At 45.6% G+C, this 19,922-nt stretch overlaps 1 protein-coding gene across 2 annotated transcripts; it reads left to right on the forward strand.

Annotated features, from left to right (window-relative positions):
- The first annotated feature begins 9,856 nt into the window (after positions 1 to 9,856).
- SETD9 (SET domain containing 9) lies at positions 9,857 to 19,899 on the forward strand. Of its 2 annotated transcripts, none has more exons than XM_051853773.3 (6): positions 9,857 to 10,020; positions 11,193 to 11,560; positions 14,080 to 14,203; positions 14,466 to 14,581; positions 16,347 to 16,452; positions 17,898 to 18,384. In XM_051853773.3, exons 1-6 carry the CDS (start codon positions 9,923 to 9,925, stop codon positions 17,983 to 17,985), a joined length of 900 nt encoding a protein of 299 aa, XP_051709733.2. In that variant the 5' UTR covers positions 9,857 to 9,922; the 3' UTR covers positions 17,986 to 18,384. The 2 variants fall into 2 exon arrangements, with proteins under 2 accessions (XP_051709733.2, XP_051709734.2); XM_051853774.3 differs by having other exon boundaries at positions 9,858 to 10,020; positions 18,351 to 19,899.
- The last annotated feature ends 23 nt before the right edge of the window (positions 19,900 to 19,922 follow it).

Here is a 19,922-nt window from a genome sequence, read left to right on the forward strand (position 1 = left end):
TAATCCAGCAAAACAATGGCCCTAAGATGCTGATTTACAACCATCCATGATCCACAGGGCATGGAGTAGAAACCTGAAAGTCGTCCTTAGGGAAAAGCGCCAGCTAAGAAATTCTGCAATGAATATGGAAAGAGTCAAAGAATTGCAACTGCATCATTTTTCAGTCCCCAGTGTAATAGACTCAGACAAGAATCTTCAATGATGCAGAAGTCATTTAGTACAACGGTGCCAGCAAACGAGATCTTCCCATGGCTAGGGCATCCCCTCCATAGGTGATTTATTAAGTACAAAGGAAAACTGATATCTTCCAATGGAAGTCTGTTGATGGCCACTTAAGGATGCTAAATGCAGCCCCTTTTCCCGAACAGTGGGACACAAAATACACAAATACATAAGTATGAATACATTTACATGTGCCTTTGTATATCTAAGAGAATAATGTTGCAACGTGTTAACCACTGGTGAATTTATACAAAAGATACATGACTGCTCATTGTACTGCTGTTTTAGAAATTTTCAAAATAAAAAGTCGAGAAAATGTAAGTTTTCCTTTTTTTTTTGGATTGGATTATGTTCTGTATTTTACGTTAATTCCTTCCCCCACCCCTCTTTCTTGGTCCGAGTTCTTATTTCAGTGATAATTTGAACACCAGTGGAGCGACTTAGGCAATTACATGACATCCAGCAGAGGGCAGCAAAGTAAAACTTAGAGGGCATTCTTCAACAGGGTGTGGACTCTTCCAGATACCTGAAAATCCAACTTCAACTCAGCCCTTTCTCCAGGAATAGAGCAGAAATTCTGATGTTTCGCTCAGAAAACTGAGCTAACTCATGACACTCACTGAGAACTCCAGTTTTGCAGTCTGAATCCCAGATTCAATCTTGCTGTCTCCTCTCCTGCTCTCCTGCTCTCAGCACTGTTTGCAGCTGGCTGGCCATCCAACCATCCACCCACTGTTTCTCTCAAGTTTCCCAGACTCTAGCTTTCCAGCCAGTGCTCTGCTCATGAACCTTCAGTGACTCTCCACTACTAACTACTTCCAACCTCAAGGTTTCCCTATGGTCTACCCTTACCCTGCCTAAAACCTCCTGCCCTTTTCCTACTGCAAAATTCCTGCTCTGCTCCTGTTAATACATTCTTGCTCTCTGAACCATTGTGTTCAATCTCACTTCTCCATGTTTGTTCACACCAGTTCTCAAAACTGTGGTCTCAGGGCAGTTGGGAATCTTCCAGTTGATACCCAGGGCTGTACCGTACAACCCTGTAGGCATCATGCACACATACCTCTAACCATGTCTGTTTATTACAATTACTTTCCAGTAGATGGCAGTAAAGCAGCCAAGGGGGTAGCTTTTGCTACTTCACACTGAGACCAGCAGAAACCATTTTTCTCCCTCTTTTTATGCAATACTTTAGGTAGGTCCTGCAGCACAAAATGACTTAAAAATACTTTGTGTCTAATGTCACTGGTATGCAACTACTACTGTAAGTCATAGAGTTAGTTTTAACTTCAACATCAGATGAAATGTCTCAGCATGTAACTTCCTTCCTCAAAATTTTAAATCACAGAATGTGGTTCTAACACACACTTCCCAAATATTTTTGTCTTCATGTCTCATTAAATGAAGATGATCAGGAACCCCCAAAGAGGTTTTGTTTTATGGCTTAAATCTATTACTGTTTACTGTATATCAGACTTAATATTAAATATTTATTAAAGCATTATGAGAAAATAGCTATATATCCCCCTCCCAAATACAAGAATGGCATTAATAAGTATTTTTGCCCATCTTCCTAACTTCTGCCTTAAGGATCATTGGATTCTCATGCTGTTTCTGCCTTCAGCCTGTTTTCTTTTCATGCATCATGTAACCTCTGGAAAACTCCACGGAAATAAAGACAAATAGTAGTACTGTAGTACTATTTGTAGTACTAGTACTTAGTAGTACTGTAAAAATCATTTGGGGAGCTGGTGCTGTGGTGTATTAAGTTAAGCCTCCCTGTGTGGCACTGGCATCCCATATGGGTGCCAGATTGAGTCCCACCCAGCTGCTCCACTTCTGATCCCTGCTGATGGCCTGGGAAAGCAGCAGAAGATGGCCCAAGTGCACAGACCCCAGTACCCATGTGGGAGACTTGGCTCCTGGCTTCAGATCAGCTCAGCTCTGGCCATTGCAGCCATTTGGGGAGTGAGCCAGTGGGTGGAAGACCTTTCTCTCTGTCTTTCCCTCTCTAACTTTGCCTCTCATATCATTTTAAGAAGGTTTCCAGAAAGATAATAATTTTGACCTTACAGACCCCCAAAAAAGTCCTAGGGACTCTCAGTGTCCCCAGGCCAGATTAGGAGAAATGCTGGCTTCTGCTCTCCCCCACTTCCACCTCTTGGGTACTCATTTCTCTTTGAAGCACTCCTAACTCTACAATTCATACAAAAATTCTATAGCAATGAATATTTAAGTTTTCTAAATTATGTGTTCCCAATTAGACCCAGACATACAGTTGTCAATGAATCAAGATTTCAGATAGCCTACAGAATATCCATCAACACCAAATGCCAACTTTCTTCCAGCAAAGAATTGTGAAAAGTACTCCCTCTTCTCCAGCCCTGTTTCCCTAAACACACACACGTACATAAACACATACATGCACACACACACAGGCACATGAACACAACTTCTCTTGGTTGGATCATTCCCATCGGCACACAAATATACTATCAAATCCTTCCATCTCACCAACTCTCTGCTTTTGGGTACATTTCTCTGCCTCCTTTTAAGCAAAACGTACCGGAAAAAGAGGCATACACTTGTTTCTCCTTCCTCATCTCATTTTTTTGGACACACTCAAATACACCACAATTTTGCCTCTCGCCAAATTATCATGAATCTACAATTTGGGAACTTCCATGGTTTCGATTCAATCTACATATCTTCGCCTTTTCCATTTTTCCTTGGTGTCTCCATCCCGTCCTCTGGCAGAAGACTAATTTAATCTCCAGCTATGGCTTAGGAGCTCCAGATGTGAGTATTCAACTAACCACTTGACCTTTCTCAGAGGCACTTTGAAACTTCACCCTCCCACATCCAGTCCATCTGCCCACATTCTGTCAGCTCCTCCTCCAAAATGAAGTCCTACCCACCCAGCCACCCACCGTCTCCACCTTCACAGGTCGCTACTCAGCCAGGCTTGCATCATCTCTCGACTGCCCCCTCCTTGTTGACTTTGCTGATACGGTGATTATCTAGCTATTCCCTACATAGCCCAAGGTAAGCTTTAAAAATACAAATCAGGATGGGTGTTTCGTCTAACAGTTAAAATGCTGCTTAGGTCACCCACATCCCAGATCAGAGTGTCTGGGTTTTGATTTTCCGCTCCACTCCCGATTCCAGCTTCCTACAAATGCGTACCCTGGGAATGCAGAAGTATGAAACAAGACCCCTACCTTACACAAAAATCCACGCAGAATGGATTAAAGACCATATCTATGATCTGACACCATCAAATTATTACAGAACATTGGAAAACCCTGCAAGACATTGGCACAGGCAAAGAATTCCTGGAGAAGACTCCAGAGGCACAGGCAGTCAAAGCCAAAATTCATAATTGGGCTTACAAATTTAGAAGCTTTTGCACAGCAAAATAAACAGTCATCTAAGTGAATAGACAACTGACAGAATGGGAGAAATTATTTGCAAACTATGCAACTTACAAAGGATTAATAACCAGAATCTACAAAGAGATTAAGAAACTCAACCACAACAAAACAACCCAGTCAAGAGATGGGCCAAGGACATTTTTCAAAAGAGGGAATCCAAATGGCCAACAGACACATGAAAAACACGCTCAGGATTACTAGCCATCAGGGAAATGCAAATCAAAACCACAATGAAGTTTCACCTCGCCCCAGTTAGAATGATTTTCAAACAGAAATCAATAAACAACAAATGTTGTCAAGGATGTGGAGGAAAAGGTACCCTAATCCACTGTTGGTGGGAATATAAACTGGTACAGCCACTGTGGAAGACAGTATGGAGTTATCTCATAAATCTGAATATAGACCTACCATATGACCAAGACATCCCATTCCTGGAAATTTACCCAAGGGAAATGAAATCATCATATAAAAGAGTTATCTGTACCCATATGTTTATTGCAGCTCAATTCACAAAAGCTAAGATATGGAATCAACCCAAATGTCCATCAACTGAAGACTGGATAAAGAAATTATGAGATGTGTGGAATACTACTACACAGCAGTAAAGCAAACAAAAAAATCTGATCATTTGCAAAAAAATTGATGAAACTAGACAACATCATATTTAGTGAAATAAGCCAGTCCCAAAAGGACAAATACCATACGTTCTCCCTGATCTTGTAACTAATAGAGCATCTAAAAGGTAATCTACAGAAGTGAAATTAACACTTCGAGAAGCAATGACTTTAAACAGCCCTTGTCTCAACTGTTGAGGAACAGTTTGTTTTTTCATACAATTTGATAAACTCTTAGTATAGATTTAATCGTATGCATATGAAGTTAATTGAAAATAGATCTTAGTGGCCGGCGCCACGGCTCACTAGGCTAATCCTCCGCCTAGCGGCGCCGGCACACAGGGTTCTAGTCCCGGTCGGGGCGCCGGATTCTGTCCCGGTTGCCCCTCTTCCAGGCCAGCTCTCTGCTGTGGCCAGGGAGTGCAGTGGAGGATGGCCCAAGTGCTTGGGCCCTGCACCCACATGGAGACCAGGAGAAGCACCTGGCTCCTGCCATCGGATCAGCACGGTGCGCCAGCCGCAGCGCGCCAGCCACGGTGGCCATTGGAGGGTGAACCAATGGCAAAGGAAGACCTTTCTCTCTGTCTCTCTCTCTCTCTCACTGTCCACTCTGCCTGTCAAAAAAAAAATTTAAAAAAATAAATTAAAAAATAGAAAATAGATATTAGTAAAAAAATAAGAATGGGAATAGGAGAGGGAGGAGAAAGAGGGGTTGGGAGGGTGAGTACAGTAGGAAGAATCACTATATACCTAAAGTTGCATTTATGAAAAGATAAATAATTATACATTCAAAAAAAAGTCCCACAAATATGTACCCTGGTAAGCAAAAACTGATGGCTCAAGTACTTGGGTCCCTACCACCAATGTAAGAGAACTAGACGGAGCTCTTGGCTTTCGGCTTCAGCCAGGCCCAGCCCAGACCATTATGACTATTTGGGAGTGAACCAGCAGATGTGAGCTCTTTCAGACAAGTCAGTTTTTTTAAAAATCTTACTGTTCCAACCAACCCTTGTTTAAAATCCTCCAATGACTTTATTGTACAAGGCATCCCAATTCTGGGGCCAGCACTGTGGCACAGCAGGTAAAGCTGCCACATGCAAAGCCTGCATCCCATGTGGGCAGTGCTTTGAGTCCTGGCTGAGCCACTTTAATTTTTTTTTTTTAATTTATTTGAAAGAGTTACAGGGAAAAGTAGAGACAGAGAGAGGTCTTCCATCCGCTGGTTCACGCCTCAGATGGCCACAATGGCTAGAGCTGGGCCGATCCGAAGCCAGGCATTTCTTCTGGGTCTCCTACGTGTCTGCAGGGGCCCAAGGACTTGGGCCATCTTCTACAACTTTCCCAGGCACATTAGCAGAGAACTGGATCAGAAGTGGAGCAGTAGGACTTGAACCGGTGCCCAAATGGGTTGCTGGTGCTGCAGGTCAGGACCTTAACCCACTGCACCACAACGCTGGCACCAGCTGCTCCACTTTTGATACAATTCCCTGCTAATGATCTGGAAGATAGTCCAAATGCTTAGGACTCTCGCCCTCCCCCTCCTCCCCCCTCATTCTGCCTCTCCCTCTCTCTCTCTCCCTTCCTCACTCTACCTCTCCCTCTGCCTCTGTCAAATAAAATAAAAAAATAAATCTTTTAAAAAACACAATATTCATAAACAACTTTATTCCAACAAATTTGAAGCCTTAGATGAAATAAACAAATTCTATAAAAAAAAATAACTTACCAAATGACATAAAGTGAAACAGAAATTTTCAATAGCCCTAAATTTAAAGAAATTAAACTTGAATTCATTATTAAGGAAGAAAACCTAAGCCCTGATAGTTTCACTGGCAAATGCAATTGGTCTAAAATTTTAAAACATACTTCAAACTAAGTGTAAAATGACATAGCACACATAAAAGCCTGCAGGGGGTACAGGACAAAGTGACCGACCTTTGCTGCTCACCGCTGGACGGCCAGTTCACCAGGACCGAGAGCGGGTAACAGGAAAGGGTTAATTCAAGCTCCCAGAAGCTCTGGGAACAAGAGTGATGGCTGGATCCAAACTGCTCTTTTCCACCAATAAACCATATAAAAGGGTTTTTAAAGGGAAGAGGCAGCTACAGGTGGAGGCCAGAAAAAAAAGTCTGATCAATCAATAATTAAGCAGATCTTCCATACCTGTTCCAACGGCCAGGGCACTCTGGATGTCAGCCAGGTGGCGGTTTCTTACTAATGGAGCTCAGCTGGTTGGGTTGAAGGTTGCAGACCCTCTTCTCAGTGGGGGTAAGGCCTGCCTTCCAAGTCAATTCCTTTCAGTAGGATCCTCAAATTGTCCACAAACATTATTATCCCATGATCACAGATAATTCACAACACCAGCAATGGGCTCTTGTCAGTCAAAATACGAGAAGGGAAATTACACGGGTTTGATCAAAGAGGAATTCATAACTAAGTAGAGGTATCTCAGAAATCCCATCCAAGGACAGTTCAACAATGTATCATTATAATTTTGTACATTAACAGAAGAATGAAAAGAAACTGTATGGTAGGTTCAATGAAAGGATTTGATATTCACTGTTCATTTAAAATTTAAGATGGGGCCCGTGCTGTGGCACAGCGGGTTAAGCTCTAACCTGCACATATGGGCACCAGTTGAGTCCCCCGCTGCTCCACTTCTGATCTCACCTCCTGCTAATGCACCTGGGAAAGCAGCAGAAGATGGTCCAAGTCCCTGGGCCCCTGCACCCACATGGGAGACCTGGAAAAAGCTCCAGGCTCCCGCCATTGGCTTGGCACAGCCCTGGCTATTGGCCACTTGGGGAGTGAACCAGCGATGGAAGATCTCTGTCTCTCCTCTCTCTCTCCGTAACTCTGCCTTTCAAATAAATAAACCTTTTTTTAAAAATTAAGGCAAAAATTCTTGGAGAGCCAAAAATAAAAAAATTTCATATTCCATAAAATATACTTTTCAGAAAATTACAGCAAATATTAAAGAGTGAAACTAGAGGAAATATGGCCAGAGACAAAGAAGAGCGGGCCCCCTGCCCCCAACACAAACCTTGAAAAGTGGCTGCTGCCAATTAACCAGTGAGGCAGCTCCCACTGTTACCGCGTCCAGGTTGGGAAGATGTCCTAAGTTCTGCTTCTGTAACTCCAGACATAACCCTGCCCTATAGTCTTCCCCTGGTATCTCTTTTATAAACATGCCGGACCCACCGGCCATGGGAAGTGCGATCCTAAGTCACGTAGGCTGCAATCTGAACCCACCAGTGCTGTAACAGCTAAGGTCTGACGCTGATGAACCTAGAAATAGTGTAAGAAACTCGGGACTGTTGCTCAGTTCTCAGGAAGAGATTCCAGCTGAGCCCGCTGGTGTGCATAAACTGCCAGGATCCTCCACTGTCTCTGGTGCCTGTTTGAACAAAGGGAGTTTTCCAACCCCAGGTTTCTGTAATAAAACCTTAGAGATTGAAGAAATGAAATAGACCCACAGAAATAAAGTTAGATTTCCAAGATATCTTTGAGTAATTTAAAAAGTTGCAGATATAGTATTTTTTTTAAAGATTTATTTATTTATTTTAAAGCCAGAAAGAGAGAATGAGAGTGTGTCTTCCATTTGCTGACGGTCACAATGGCTGGAGCTGTGCCGATCTGAAGCCAGGAGCCAGGAGCTTCTTCCAGGTCTCCCACACAGGTGCAGGGGCCCAAGGACTTGGGCCATCCTCCACTGCTTTCCCAGGCCACAGCAGAGAGCTGGATCTCAAACTGGTACCCAAATGGGATGCTGGCACTGCAGGTGGTGGCTTTACCTGCTATGCCACAGCGCTGGCCCCAACATAGCACTTAAAAACACACAAAACACTGTTTCTCTGTGGACACATACAGCTATGTAAATACACAGAAATAACACTGCTGGAAAACAAGAGTCCGGTTACTTGGAGGAGAGGCAGCCAGCACCAGAACTGGCCAGGGCACAGGGCTGGTTAGCAGACCCCAGCCTTACCTATCACGTTCCTGTCTGTTACAAGAATGTTGTTGGCACGAATTGTTCAGCTAAGCAAAAATTATTTTTAATCCATCAATATAAAAAGCCCTTGGAAATATGTACAAAAACCTCTCTTCCTTTTGAAGAGAAAGGATTCAATTAGTTCTTTTTGGTTCATTGTAAGTTTGTACAGGCACTTTCGTTGTATGCTATTTCTTAATATGCCTGAAATGGGATTAACTCCATTTAATCTAGATTATGCCAAAAGCTACCAAACAGAGTACGATGGAAAACTCTCTAGCGTTTGCCAATATCCACTATGATGTTAGAGATAAAGGGAGACATTTGAGATACGGTTTTTCCCCCCTTTTATTTCCTTTGGAACATAACAAAATTAGTCCTGAGGCCCCTGGAATCTGCCTGAATTTTCACCGGAATCTCAGCTGTTCAGTAGGGATTTTAGGTTAGGATTCATTCTCTCAGGCAAAGAATAAAGAAACCACATTTGCAGCCTGAAAAACTGGCACCAAGACATTTCCTTTCTTTTTTCTTTTTAAAGACTTATTTATTTATTTGAAGGTCAGAGATGGAGAGACAGAGAGATCTTCCATCCATTGGTTTACTCCCTGGTGGCCACAACCGCTGGGCTGGGTCAAGCCAGGAGCCGGAGCTTCCTCCGATCTCCCACGCGGTGCAGGGGCCCAAACACCTGGGCCACTCCCACTGCTTTTCCCAGGCGCACTACAAGGGAGCTGGCTCCAGAGTGGAGCAGCCGGACTCGAACCTGCACCCATACGGGATGCCCGCACCACAGGCGGCAGCTTCACCGTCTATGCCACAACACGGACCCCACGTCATTTATTTCTCAGCACTCGCCGATTTAACGGTGATTAGGGGGTTCCTGGCGTCTGCCGCCACTGGCGCTGAGCGGCCCTAACCCGTCTTCGTTCCAAAGCCTGATAAAAGACATTACAGGAGAACGACAGGCCAGTAATCTCCCGCGAACTTAAACGCAAAATTCTAAACGAAGTCGAATCCGGGAATATAAAAACAGGACGATCCATCACAAGGAAGCTAACCGAGAGCGACAGGAAGCAGAAAAGCGGTGGACCGGGGCCGGGGCCGGGGCCGGAGGGATTCGGCTGTGTTCGCTCTCTGGAGTCCGGCGACAGCTCCCAGGTGTACCGAGCCGTTCACTGGCGTGTGGGCAGCTTGAGGTAGACCGACTGCACCTCAATAGAGGTACTGCTTAAAAAGCTGCCCGTGCCGTCCCGTCGTGGGGAGTGTGGAGCGCTCAGAGGCTCCCCCACTTCTGGCTGTCGTACCCGCAGGACCTCCGAGGTGGAAACTAAGGAACGCGGGCGCGGTGGCCCGACGTCCAGGGGAGGATGCCACTTGCTTGCCAGGGTCGACAAGGGCGCCAGAGACGAGAAGGAGCCGCGCAGGGACGGAGGAGGGCGCGGGACCCCGGGGAGCGGACGCGGGGCCGGGCCACCGCGACAGACTCGAGGCGCCCGGGGCCGCGCTCCTCGCGGGAGAAATGCGCTCTGCGGCCCGGGGCGGAGGAGCCAGGCGGCGCCAGGGACGCGGAGGGCGGAGACCGAGGAGGGCGGGACCGCGCGGCGCCTGCTCCCCGCCCGCCCGCGCCCGGGCCGTCCTCGTCACGGCGCCGAGGGGCAGCCATGCCCGGCCGCCTGCTGCGGGGCCTGTGGCAGCGATGGCGCCGTTACAAGTACCGCTTCGTTCCTTGGATCGCGCTGAACCTAAGCCACAACCCGAGGTGAGCGGGCGGGACGAACCACGCCGCCAGGGCCTCTGGGCAGGAGGCGGGTGGAGCCTGAAGCAGCAAGAGCCAGCGGCGACCGAAGGGCCGGCCGAGGGGGGCGGGGCCGAGGAGGGCGGAGCCAGAGGCGGGCGGGGCCAGAGGCGGGCGGGTCTGAGGCCAGCAGAGCCCGAGGAGGGCGGAGCCCGAGGCGGGCGGGTCTGAGGCCGGCGGAGCCCGAGGCGGGCGGGTCTGAGGCCGGCGGAGCCAGAAGACGCGCGGAGGCTCGAAGGGGGCGGAGCCTGAGGCGGGCGGGGTTAGATGTGGGCGGGGCTGAGGCCGGTGAACCCCGAGGCGGGCGGGGCGCCCGTAGCGGGCGCTGGCCCGGGGTGGGCGTGGCCTGTGACTGCTCCCCTGTGTCCGCGCTGCGAGGCCTGCGAGGCCGGCTTCTCCCTTTGCGGTCTGTACTGGCTGGGGCCCCTGTATGCGCGCCAAAAGTAGAGACGTTTAGAAAGAAGACTCTGCGTGAGAGTGCGTGGCCTTTCCCCGCGGAGCCACAGTCAGGAGGTTGAATTTCCTCAGAAAAGCCAGACCAGGTTTATTTTCACGGCCCTGTGGGCATCATCATTGTGCTGACAGTCCGTGCGGAGCTAACGCGTGAACCCGAGCAGCGTGCGAACTGCGGGCGTGGGGTCAGGACCCGGGCGACTGGGTGGGCGTGGGGCCTCGGTCTCTGCCGGCGGAGCTCCCCGAAGTCTCTAGCTTGCTGCCCAGAGTGGGGGGCCGGGAGGTGCGCCCGCTCTGTCCGCAGAATTACGGGGAGTGCAGCAGGAACCCCGGTTAGGGAAGCCAGCGAGGCAGCCCCTGGAGGGAACGTGACTGCGGGCGGCGCTGGAGCGGAAGCTGGCCCAGGCCTGTGGAAGACGCCGCGGGTGGACCAGGTCCAGGCGCCCAGCCGCGTGGGCCTGGCAGCGCCGGGCCGCAGTGCGCGGGGCCTAGACACAGGCTCCTGCTGCGGGTATTGTCGGCGCTGCTTAGCTGAGGCGACCCTGACAGTTCCTTCCTGGACCTCCTCGTCCCGTGCCCTTCGGACACACGCCTGGTTCCATCAGCCGGTACCCCGGGCCGCGTCGGGGCAGCCCGGCCTTCATCGTTCAAGGGTGGTCAACAGAAACTTTTCCCGTTTCCAGGACCCTTCGATATGTTCCAGAGGAATCCAAAGACAAAGTTCTCTCAGATGAAGATGTCCTAGGAACGTTACTGCAACTTTTCCAGGCTCTGTTCTTAAATGATTTCAGTAAACAGTCAGATATCTTGGCCGTGCTGCCCGAACCTGTTAAATCAAAATACCAAGACCTGTGGGCGGTTCAGCACCAAAGGGAAACACTGCTGGGGAGCAGTCGGCCGCAGCAGAACACCTTTAAACCGGAAGAAGTTCTTTATAAGACGCTGGGTTTCTGTGTGGTCCGAGCACCTAGCTCAGTGATTTCTGCTGGAAAAGGTGTCTTCGTTGCCAAAGGATTGGTACCCAAAGGCGCGGTTGTATCTATGTATCCTGGTAATAGCACAATTAGTTCTTGGCTTAGAATTTCTATATATTGATACATCCAACAAAATACTTAGCCCTGTGATCTTTGGAGTAGGGTCTGAATTGCAAACTTGTGTTCCCGTAACTTTTTAAAAGTCTGATCTGGAAATTAACTTTATAAATGATGCCACGTGTCAGGCCATGCCCTAGAGTGTTGGCTGACTGGGGCCAGTGTCCGGGCACTGAAGGCTACGCTGCCGTTTGTGATGCCGGCATCCCGTATCAGGGCACGGTGTGCATCCTGGCTGCTCTGCTTCCGGTCCAGCTCGTGCTACTGTTGCTGAGAAGGCAACCAAAGATGGCCCAAGTAGTTGGGCCCATGCCACTCATGTGGGAGACAAATGGAATTCTGGGCTCCTGGCTTTGGCCTGGACCAGCCCTGGCCATTGTGGCCGCTGGGGGAGTAAACTAACAGATGGAAGATGTCTATTCTCTCTCTCTTCCTTTCAAATAATAAACATTCAATGCATTTTTATTTTAAGGAAATTTTTAAGTCAGTGTTTCCACTTGGAACACAGTATGGCCCACTTTGACAGATTACTTAGAAAACAATAAGAGAACAGCTCAATTTGGCTTATTTGATAACTAAAGAAAAAATGGTATGGGAGCTAGTGTTTAGCTTAGTAGTGAAGGTATAGGCTGAGATACCCACGTCCCACACCCAGGAGTACTGGGTTCAAGTGCTGACTCCTTCCTGATTCCAGCTTCCTGCTAACATGCACACTGGCTGGCAAGAGGAAGGCTCAAGTGCTTGGGTTCCTAGCACCCACGTGGGAGACCAGGATAGAGCACTGAGTTCAGGCACCCAGCTCTAGCCTGGGGTGTGTGGGAAGTGAACCGGTGATGGCACCCTCTCTCTCTCCCTGAGCCCCCTGCAACCCCCGGCCTATTTCTGTCCCTCTGTTTCTCAAATACATAAAAAAATTCTAAATGTCATGGATTAAAATCCAAAAGGTAGACACTTAAGTCCGTAAATCGCCGAGTAAAGACTTTCTTGCCATTTCTGTCCTTGGGCAGTACAGCAGCTTTACAGAAGTTCACCAACTGGGATGCTGAACAGACTATGTTGGTAAACTGCCTTTATTTTACATGGTATAGTGGAAAGGGTGTGGGTGTTTGAGTCAGGCTGACCTGTATCTTTAAAATGCATTCTGTTATTTTCTGCTTTTGTGTCCCTAAGCAAAGGCATATAGGAGGCATCCTGGTACATATTAATTTTTTCCTTTCTTCCTTTGTCAGTGAAAGGAAAAACAAAGGGGTCTAAATTGCAGAGTCATCTGCAAGGGTAGTTCAAAAAGTACATGGAAAAATGAAAGGGTATGACTTTGATATGGAAAATTTTTTGTGTACAAAAGTTTTCTTCAAGGGCCGGCGCTATGGCACAGTGGGTTAAGCCGCCACCTACAGCACCAGCATCCCACATGAGCACCGGTTGGAGTCCCAGCTGCTCCACTTCCAATCCAGCTCCCTGGTAATGTGTCTGGGAAGGTAGCAGATGATGGCCCAAGTACTTGGGCCCCTGCCACCCACCTGGGAGACCCGGATGGAGCCCCAGGTTGCTGGCTTCAGCATATCCCGGCCCTGAGTGTTGCAGCCATTTGGGAATACACCAGCAAATGGCAGATCTCTTGCTCTAGTTCTTCCAAATAACAAATAATTTTTAAAAAGTGTTCTTAGTATGTAGAAAAGGTGTATTATCCATGAATTGAAATGTGTCATGCACCAAAATAAACTCATAATTTTAGTTCCATTTTCTATGAATTTTTTGTTTTTTAAAATTTATTTATTTGAAAGGCAGAGTTACAGAGAAAGCAGGAGAGACAGACCGACCTTCCATCCTCTGGTTTACTCCCCAAATGGCCAGGCTGAAGCCAGGAGCTTCTTATACGTGCATGCAGGGGCCCAAATAATTGGGCCATGTGCTGCTGCTTTCCCAGGCACATTAGCAGGGGGCTGAATGGAAGTGGAGCAGCTAGGACTCGAACCAGTGCCCATATGGGATGCTGGCACTGTAGGCCGTGGCTCATGGCTTAACCAGCTGTGCCACAGGTGCCGACCCACCAAGAACTCTTTGAAGTACCCTTACAGTCTCATGTCTACATTATTTAAAAAATATATTTCTTAAAAATCTCTTTACTAGATGTCAATCCATTCATCTTTTTAAATGTCTACATATTTTAAAAAATATGAGTGTATGACTTTGTAAAACTGAGTCTAAACTGTGATATCATCGTTACCCAACAGTCAGATTTTATTCTGCTTTGTGAACAAGTTGGTTCTGTACACGGCTTGCTGTTCAGCACTTACTTTTTAAAGGGAAAGTAACCAAAGAGAATGTAATACTTTAGATTGGAGGTGAAGTGTTAGAAAAATATGGATGAATTCATACAGATTCTTCCATTTTATGTTTATGTACCACAGAAAGCTCATTATGATGCTTAGGAGTCTTGCATGCTGGCATAATATGTCTTTGTCTGATTGTATAATAGGCACAGTGTATCAGAAGCATGAACCAATCTTTTTCCAGTCCATTGGAAATCCATTTATCTTTAGATGCCTTGATGGAGTACTCATTGATGGAAATGACAAAGGAATATCAAAAGTCGTATACAGGTGAGTGGTACCCATGTTAAGATTTATTTATAGGGGACAGAACCACACACTGGATTCTGACCAGCAGCATGTGTACCTTAAATAAAAATCGGCTTCGTTAACTGCCATGTAGCAACTTAGTCGTCCTACTGATTAAACAAAAAAATAAAAATAAAAAGCTGTTCAGGGGAATTGTTTAGTTCTAGAGTTAACTTTGTATGTGTGAACTGCATTTGGAGAAACAGAAGAACAGTCCCTAAGCTAATGCTTTCCTCTCCTGCAGATCTTGCAGTGGCAGGGATCGCCTTGGCCCTTTAAAAATGAGTGACAGTACATGGCTGACAGCAGAGACTGACAATCCACTGGCTGTGGGGCAGTATGTCAATAACTGTTCGAATGGTAAGTCGGCACGGTGAGACTGGAATAAAATCTAGCGTGGTTACTTCTCCCCTGCCACATGACTGAGTGCCAGACACATCAGTGTAACACCTCCGCTGCTCAAAAATGCTTAAGCAACGGTAACTTTCTGAGGGAAGACACCACAGAGAATTTGGGCAAATATTCATATACGTTATTTGGATTCTTTATGATCTTTGTTCCAGTTTTGTAATAAATAGGTAACTGATAACAACTGCCCTTTCAATTAGTATTTTAGCATTTTTGTACTTAACTTAGAGATTATTTTGTCACTGCCCTCAATATAGCCTTATAATTTTAAAATCCATGAATAATTTTTTCAAAGTACACATTTTCCATGATCTTTTAATACTCCTCATACGCATAAATTTCAAAACTTTTTGTACCAAAATAAACTTGTCTTTAAAACAATTTTAATGAATTTCTTTTTCATTCTATTTGAAAGGTAGAGAGAGAGAGAGAGAGAGAGAGAGAATCCTCCATCTACTGGTTCACTCCCCACATGCCTGTAATAGCCAGGGCAGGGACAGGCAAAGCCAAGAACCTGGAACTCCATCTGGATTTCCCACATGGGTGGCAGGGGCCAGAGTCCTTGAGCCATCCGTCGTCTGCTGCCTGCCAGGGTGCTCATCAGCAGGAGGCTGGAGTGGAAGCAGAGTGGCCAAAGCTCGAATCAGGCACTCCTAGTTGGGAAATGTGCCACCTGCGGGCCCCCAAACTTACTATTGTTTAAAATGTTTTATTGAAATACAGTATACATAGCAAGAAATACACATACGTGTGTAGCTAAATGAATTTTTGGTCCTCTGAGCACACATATAACCAACATCCAAATTAGGAACAACACATTCTAGTACTCTAAGAGTCTCCCTATTCCCTGACTCTCCATTTTTCTTTTTTTTTAAACATGGGAAAGAAGAATATATTGTCATTTACATGGTATGATTCAGTGATAAACTTCTTTTAATTCTATTCCCCACAACCGTCTTGAAGTGCTCTTACCTTAATCACTAGACTGGAATCCCCCTCTCTGTTGCTAAGTTTGTGAATTACCATCTTGGAACTTGATGTTCTCATACAGTTAATCACTGGACTACATTACACAGTCTGGTGTTAGGCAGCCGTGAACTCAAAGCCTGGTTCTTGGGGCCTGTATTGTGGCAGAGTAGGTGAAGCTGCTGCCTACAGCACCAGTGTGGTTCTAGTCCTGGCTGCTCCACTTCCAATCCAGCTCCCTGCTAATGCACCTGCGAAGGCAGTGGAAGGATGGCTCAGGTGCTTGGGCCCCTGCAACTACATGGGAGACCCGGAGGAAGCTCCTGGCTCCAGTCTGGCCCAGCCCTGGTCATTGCAGCCATTTTGGTAGTGAACTAGCAGGTGAATGATCTCTCTGTCTCTCCCTCTCTGTAACTCTGCATTTCAAATAAATATATCTTAAAATAAAAACAGCCTGATTCTTATTTAACCATTAACCTTTCTGAACCTGTTTTTTGATATCTAAAAAGCAAACACACAGTGAAGCATATATATATTTATGAATATAATACAAATCTACATTATAAATATTTTAAAAGTTGTTATTATTTACCATAATATATAAATATATAAAAATCAGTACCTGGGACATAAGTGCTATTTTGATTATGTTCTAATAATTTAGAAAACCATACATCGAGTGTCCTAACAATACCATTTTCCATGACCTGGAATCGCGGCTCTTTTCTAAAGATTGTGTGCTTGTTCCTAGAGAGAGCAGCGAATGTCTGTTATCAGGAGTTTGATGTGCCCGCTGTGTTCCCTGTAGAACTGAAGCAGTACCTTCCAAACACTGCCTACAGCTACGACAGACACAGGTTAGGCTTCTAAAAGTAATTTCCCATCTTCTTTCTTAGGTTGTACTTTCAAAATAGATATTTTCTTTAAATAAGCTGTATAGAATCGGGGCAAAACTTTTTTAGTACAAAATTATAAGTAACTTGATTTTCTATCTTCATCACCCCTTAATGTGTTAATTATCATTCTGCTTATCACTGTGTAAAATACATTACAAATTTTGACTTTATAGTTTTCAAGTAATTTGTTTGCCCTACCTGTAAAATCCTCAATTTTTTGCCTTTGTCATGTTTAATATAATGTTCTGTACCTCACAAGAGAGCACTCAATTGAAGAAAAAGGGTCAAATTACACCATAATTTCTTTTGCTCATTTCACTATTAGGTTCTGAAACCTAATCATAAAAAAGGGCTTTAACCAGAAGACACATATTTTTAATGTAACATTCATTTTCAGATTCATTAATGGAAAGTTTACTGAGAATATGCAAGTCAGTTTTTAAATTTTTAAAAAATGATCTGTTTACTTCCATGAAAGGCAGACTTAGAGAATTTTCCATCCGCTGGTTTTCTCTCCAAATGGCTACAATGGCCAGGGTTGGGCCAGGCTGAAGCCAAGAGCCAGGAGCTTCCTCCAGGTCTCCCACATGGGTACAGGGGCACAAGCTCTTGGACCACCTTCTGCTGCTTTCCCAGGCACATTAGCAGGGAGCTGGATCCCAAGTGGGAACAGCCAGGACTCGAACTGGTGCCCTTCTGGGATGCCAGCACTGCAGATGGCAGCTTAACCTGCTGCACCATCGCACCACCTAACTTTGTAAACAATTCTGGAGAGCTGAGTTCCTTAACAATGCTGTAGGAAGATAGCAATGTAAGATTTCACTGAGCTGCTGGCAAATTTTATTTTACATGGGAAATATTAAATTATATTGAGATGAATGCTATTTAAAATTTGGACTATTCACCATTCTTACACTTAAATTTTCTGTCTGCATATATGTTAATAGGCTATATATTCTGGGACATGATATACGCTTCACAATGTCTTATTGTGTCCAGAAAAAGAATTTTTAAAATTTCACTTAGCCTTAGGCAGTGTTCCCATCTTTCAGAACACAAGACAAAGTAATCAAACAAAGTGAAACTGTGATCCTATTTGAGAATCCTTTTTGTGATGCCCGTTCTGGGGGCCTACACCTAGAAGCCACATTTTCAGAAGAGGTAATCAGTGGTGTAAGACACTAAGCTGTGGTCCTTTTTAACTGACAGAGAACAGACATACTGTAGAGTACCTGCCTTGGGGATAAGAATTATTCCCTTATGGAAGGTGAACACATAAACTAAAGTGGAATGAATCTGTGTAGACAGAATTACCCCCTGTGAAGTCCACAGTGTTAGAGGTATGAGCCTGTGGCTGGTAATGTCTACAGTACTTACACTGCCTGTATATTTGTTTTTGTTTTCAGCCTCCTTCGCTGTGTTGTTCTCATTGCACTCAGGGACATCAAGCAAGGAGAAGAGCTTTTTTCAAACTATTACACAATTGTCAGCTAACTGTCAATTAGACATTAGATTTTCTATCCAGTTATTAATTCTTACTGCTTTTTGCTGATCACTTCTCCAAATTCCACCTTTAGAACAAATACCTTGAGACTTAATTGGAACAATTTTTTATGTCTTGGTTATGTTCTGATTTCATGATAAAAGCTATTGGCTTCACTGCAATTTCAAATCTGTAATACAATTAGCTTTCACTGGCTTTCACCTAAATATGCAATAGCTTATTAAAACCTACTACTTGAATCTATAATTTCATTTTGTGTATCTTTGTGGTGGTTTATAAAACTGTAGCCACACAACAGCAATTCTTGTCTTACTGTGGATTTATACAAACTTCTGAAAAAACTTTTATTTTACAGAATAAAGTCAACAGGTATTGTTGTGTTGCCCTGAGAACATTGTGTGTGTATATTAAAGACTGTTCTATGTGGGTGAGAAGAAAATGTGAGGTCATTATACTGTTTACTCTTTGAACACTTTGACATAAACCCCAAATGATTAAAACAAACAAAAAAAGAGCACCAAAGAGATTACCATGAGATTGGAGGTCAAAGACAGCAGTGGTGGCAACACCCATCCTGCACCTCTCAGCTTTCCCGTGAAGAGCCTCCATGCTAGCCTCCTAGCCCCCTGGAGGAGCGAGCCCACACCCTGGTCGTTCCTTCTCTCTGGACTCTGCCCGCCAGCAGAACGTGTCCTGCGCTGTTCTCCACCGTGAAGCCTGTAGACAGCCCAGCCAGGGACAGAATGACTCTGGCCAGGTTCCCTGGAGTTTTATTAGCAGTTGATCTCCATCAACCTGACCCCTGCTCTAACTCTCAATTCCTAACTTGGATGAGGAAGAGGGTGCTGTTTGTGGGGCCCCTTAAATCTTCATGGAACCTGTATAACCAGATTCTGACCACCGTCACTGCTATGTCACGAGCTGGGCTCATCTGAGGATTGCAATTTCAAGACTTCTGATCGCCTTGCCTTTTCACTCTCACCCCCACCCTGCCCCCGCCAGAATGTATCACTAAGAGCCGTTCTTTCTGAAAGCGGGACCTTGACAAACTCTTGCTCAAAACCCTTCTGGAATCCCAGAGTGCGTGTCCCAGTCCTTCACCCATCTGGCTTGGCCTCACTGCTGTCCATCTACTCCTTGAACCCGCCTGGGGCTCGGATTCTCTCCTCCTGCCAGGACCCCTCACCCCCTTTTCTGTCCTCAGGTGGGAGCTCTACTGAAATTTACAGTCCCCACCACGCTGATACGTGGGGCCATTTTTCCTCTAAGCACTTACCACCACGAATGCATGATAAAAAAGCCCACTGGTGATGAGAATCACAGCCGAAATGACTTTCAGTGGCTTACTCTGCGTCCCAGGGCTTTTCCTCCCTCCCCTAGAGCCCACCAACCTCAGCAGCTCCCAGAGCACTTACCTGTGTTCGTGGCTGCACTCACAATCTCTGCGCCTGTCCCTTGAAGGCATTCCTGAGCACACGGCCACCAAAGCCCTACAGTCGTGCCCTCCAGTGTCTGAGAAGGAAGGAATGCCGCTCTAGACAAGTCATCAAAGTGGAGAAGTCAGGTTTTTGCTTTCGTTTTAGCCCTTTCTTGGCCTTCACAAACTCTGGATCTGATCACCGCTTAATAGGAATGGGACAAGAAAAACTCTGGTCATAGCAAACAAAATACGGGGTCAAACTTGGGAAATGCGTCTTAGACAAGATCTTCAGTTTGGAAAGATGAAGGCTTAGCCAAGACAGGACTAGAGCCAACGAAACTACAAATAGCATAAAAGAAGCCTTGTGGACCCTAAATGTGAGAGTCTGCAGTGTGTAATCAAACTTCAGGTGTCATGTTATAAGACACAACAGCCTAGACCTGTATTTGAAACACAACAGTCAATAAATGTTTCCTGAATTAAACTAACAGCACAATCCTTGCTTTG

The sequence above is a fragment of the Oryctolagus cuniculus genome, chromosome 14 (genome assembly GCF_051225735.1).
Source record: "Oryctolagus cuniculus isolate XC-2025 breed Fujian yellow rabbit chromosome 14, ASM5122573v1, whole genome shotgun sequence".
In the NCBI taxonomy this organism is placed as follows: domain Eukaryota; kingdom Metazoa; phylum Chordata; class Mammalia; order Lagomorpha; family Leporidae; genus Oryctolagus; species Oryctolagus cuniculus.

Coding starts and splice junctions, on each gene's coding strand:
- SETD9 (XM_051853773.3), top strand. CDS start 9,923: ATGCCCGGCCGCCTGCTGCGGGGCCTGTGGCAGCGATGGCGCCGTTAC. Junction 10,021..11,192: donor AACCTAAGCCACAACCCGAG/GTGAGCGGGCGG, acceptor TCCCGTTTCCAG/GACCCTTCGATATGTTCCAG. Junction 14,204..14,465: donor ATATCAAAAGTCGTATACAG/GTGAGTGGTACC, acceptor CCTCTCCTGCAG/ATCTTGCAGTGGCAGGGATC.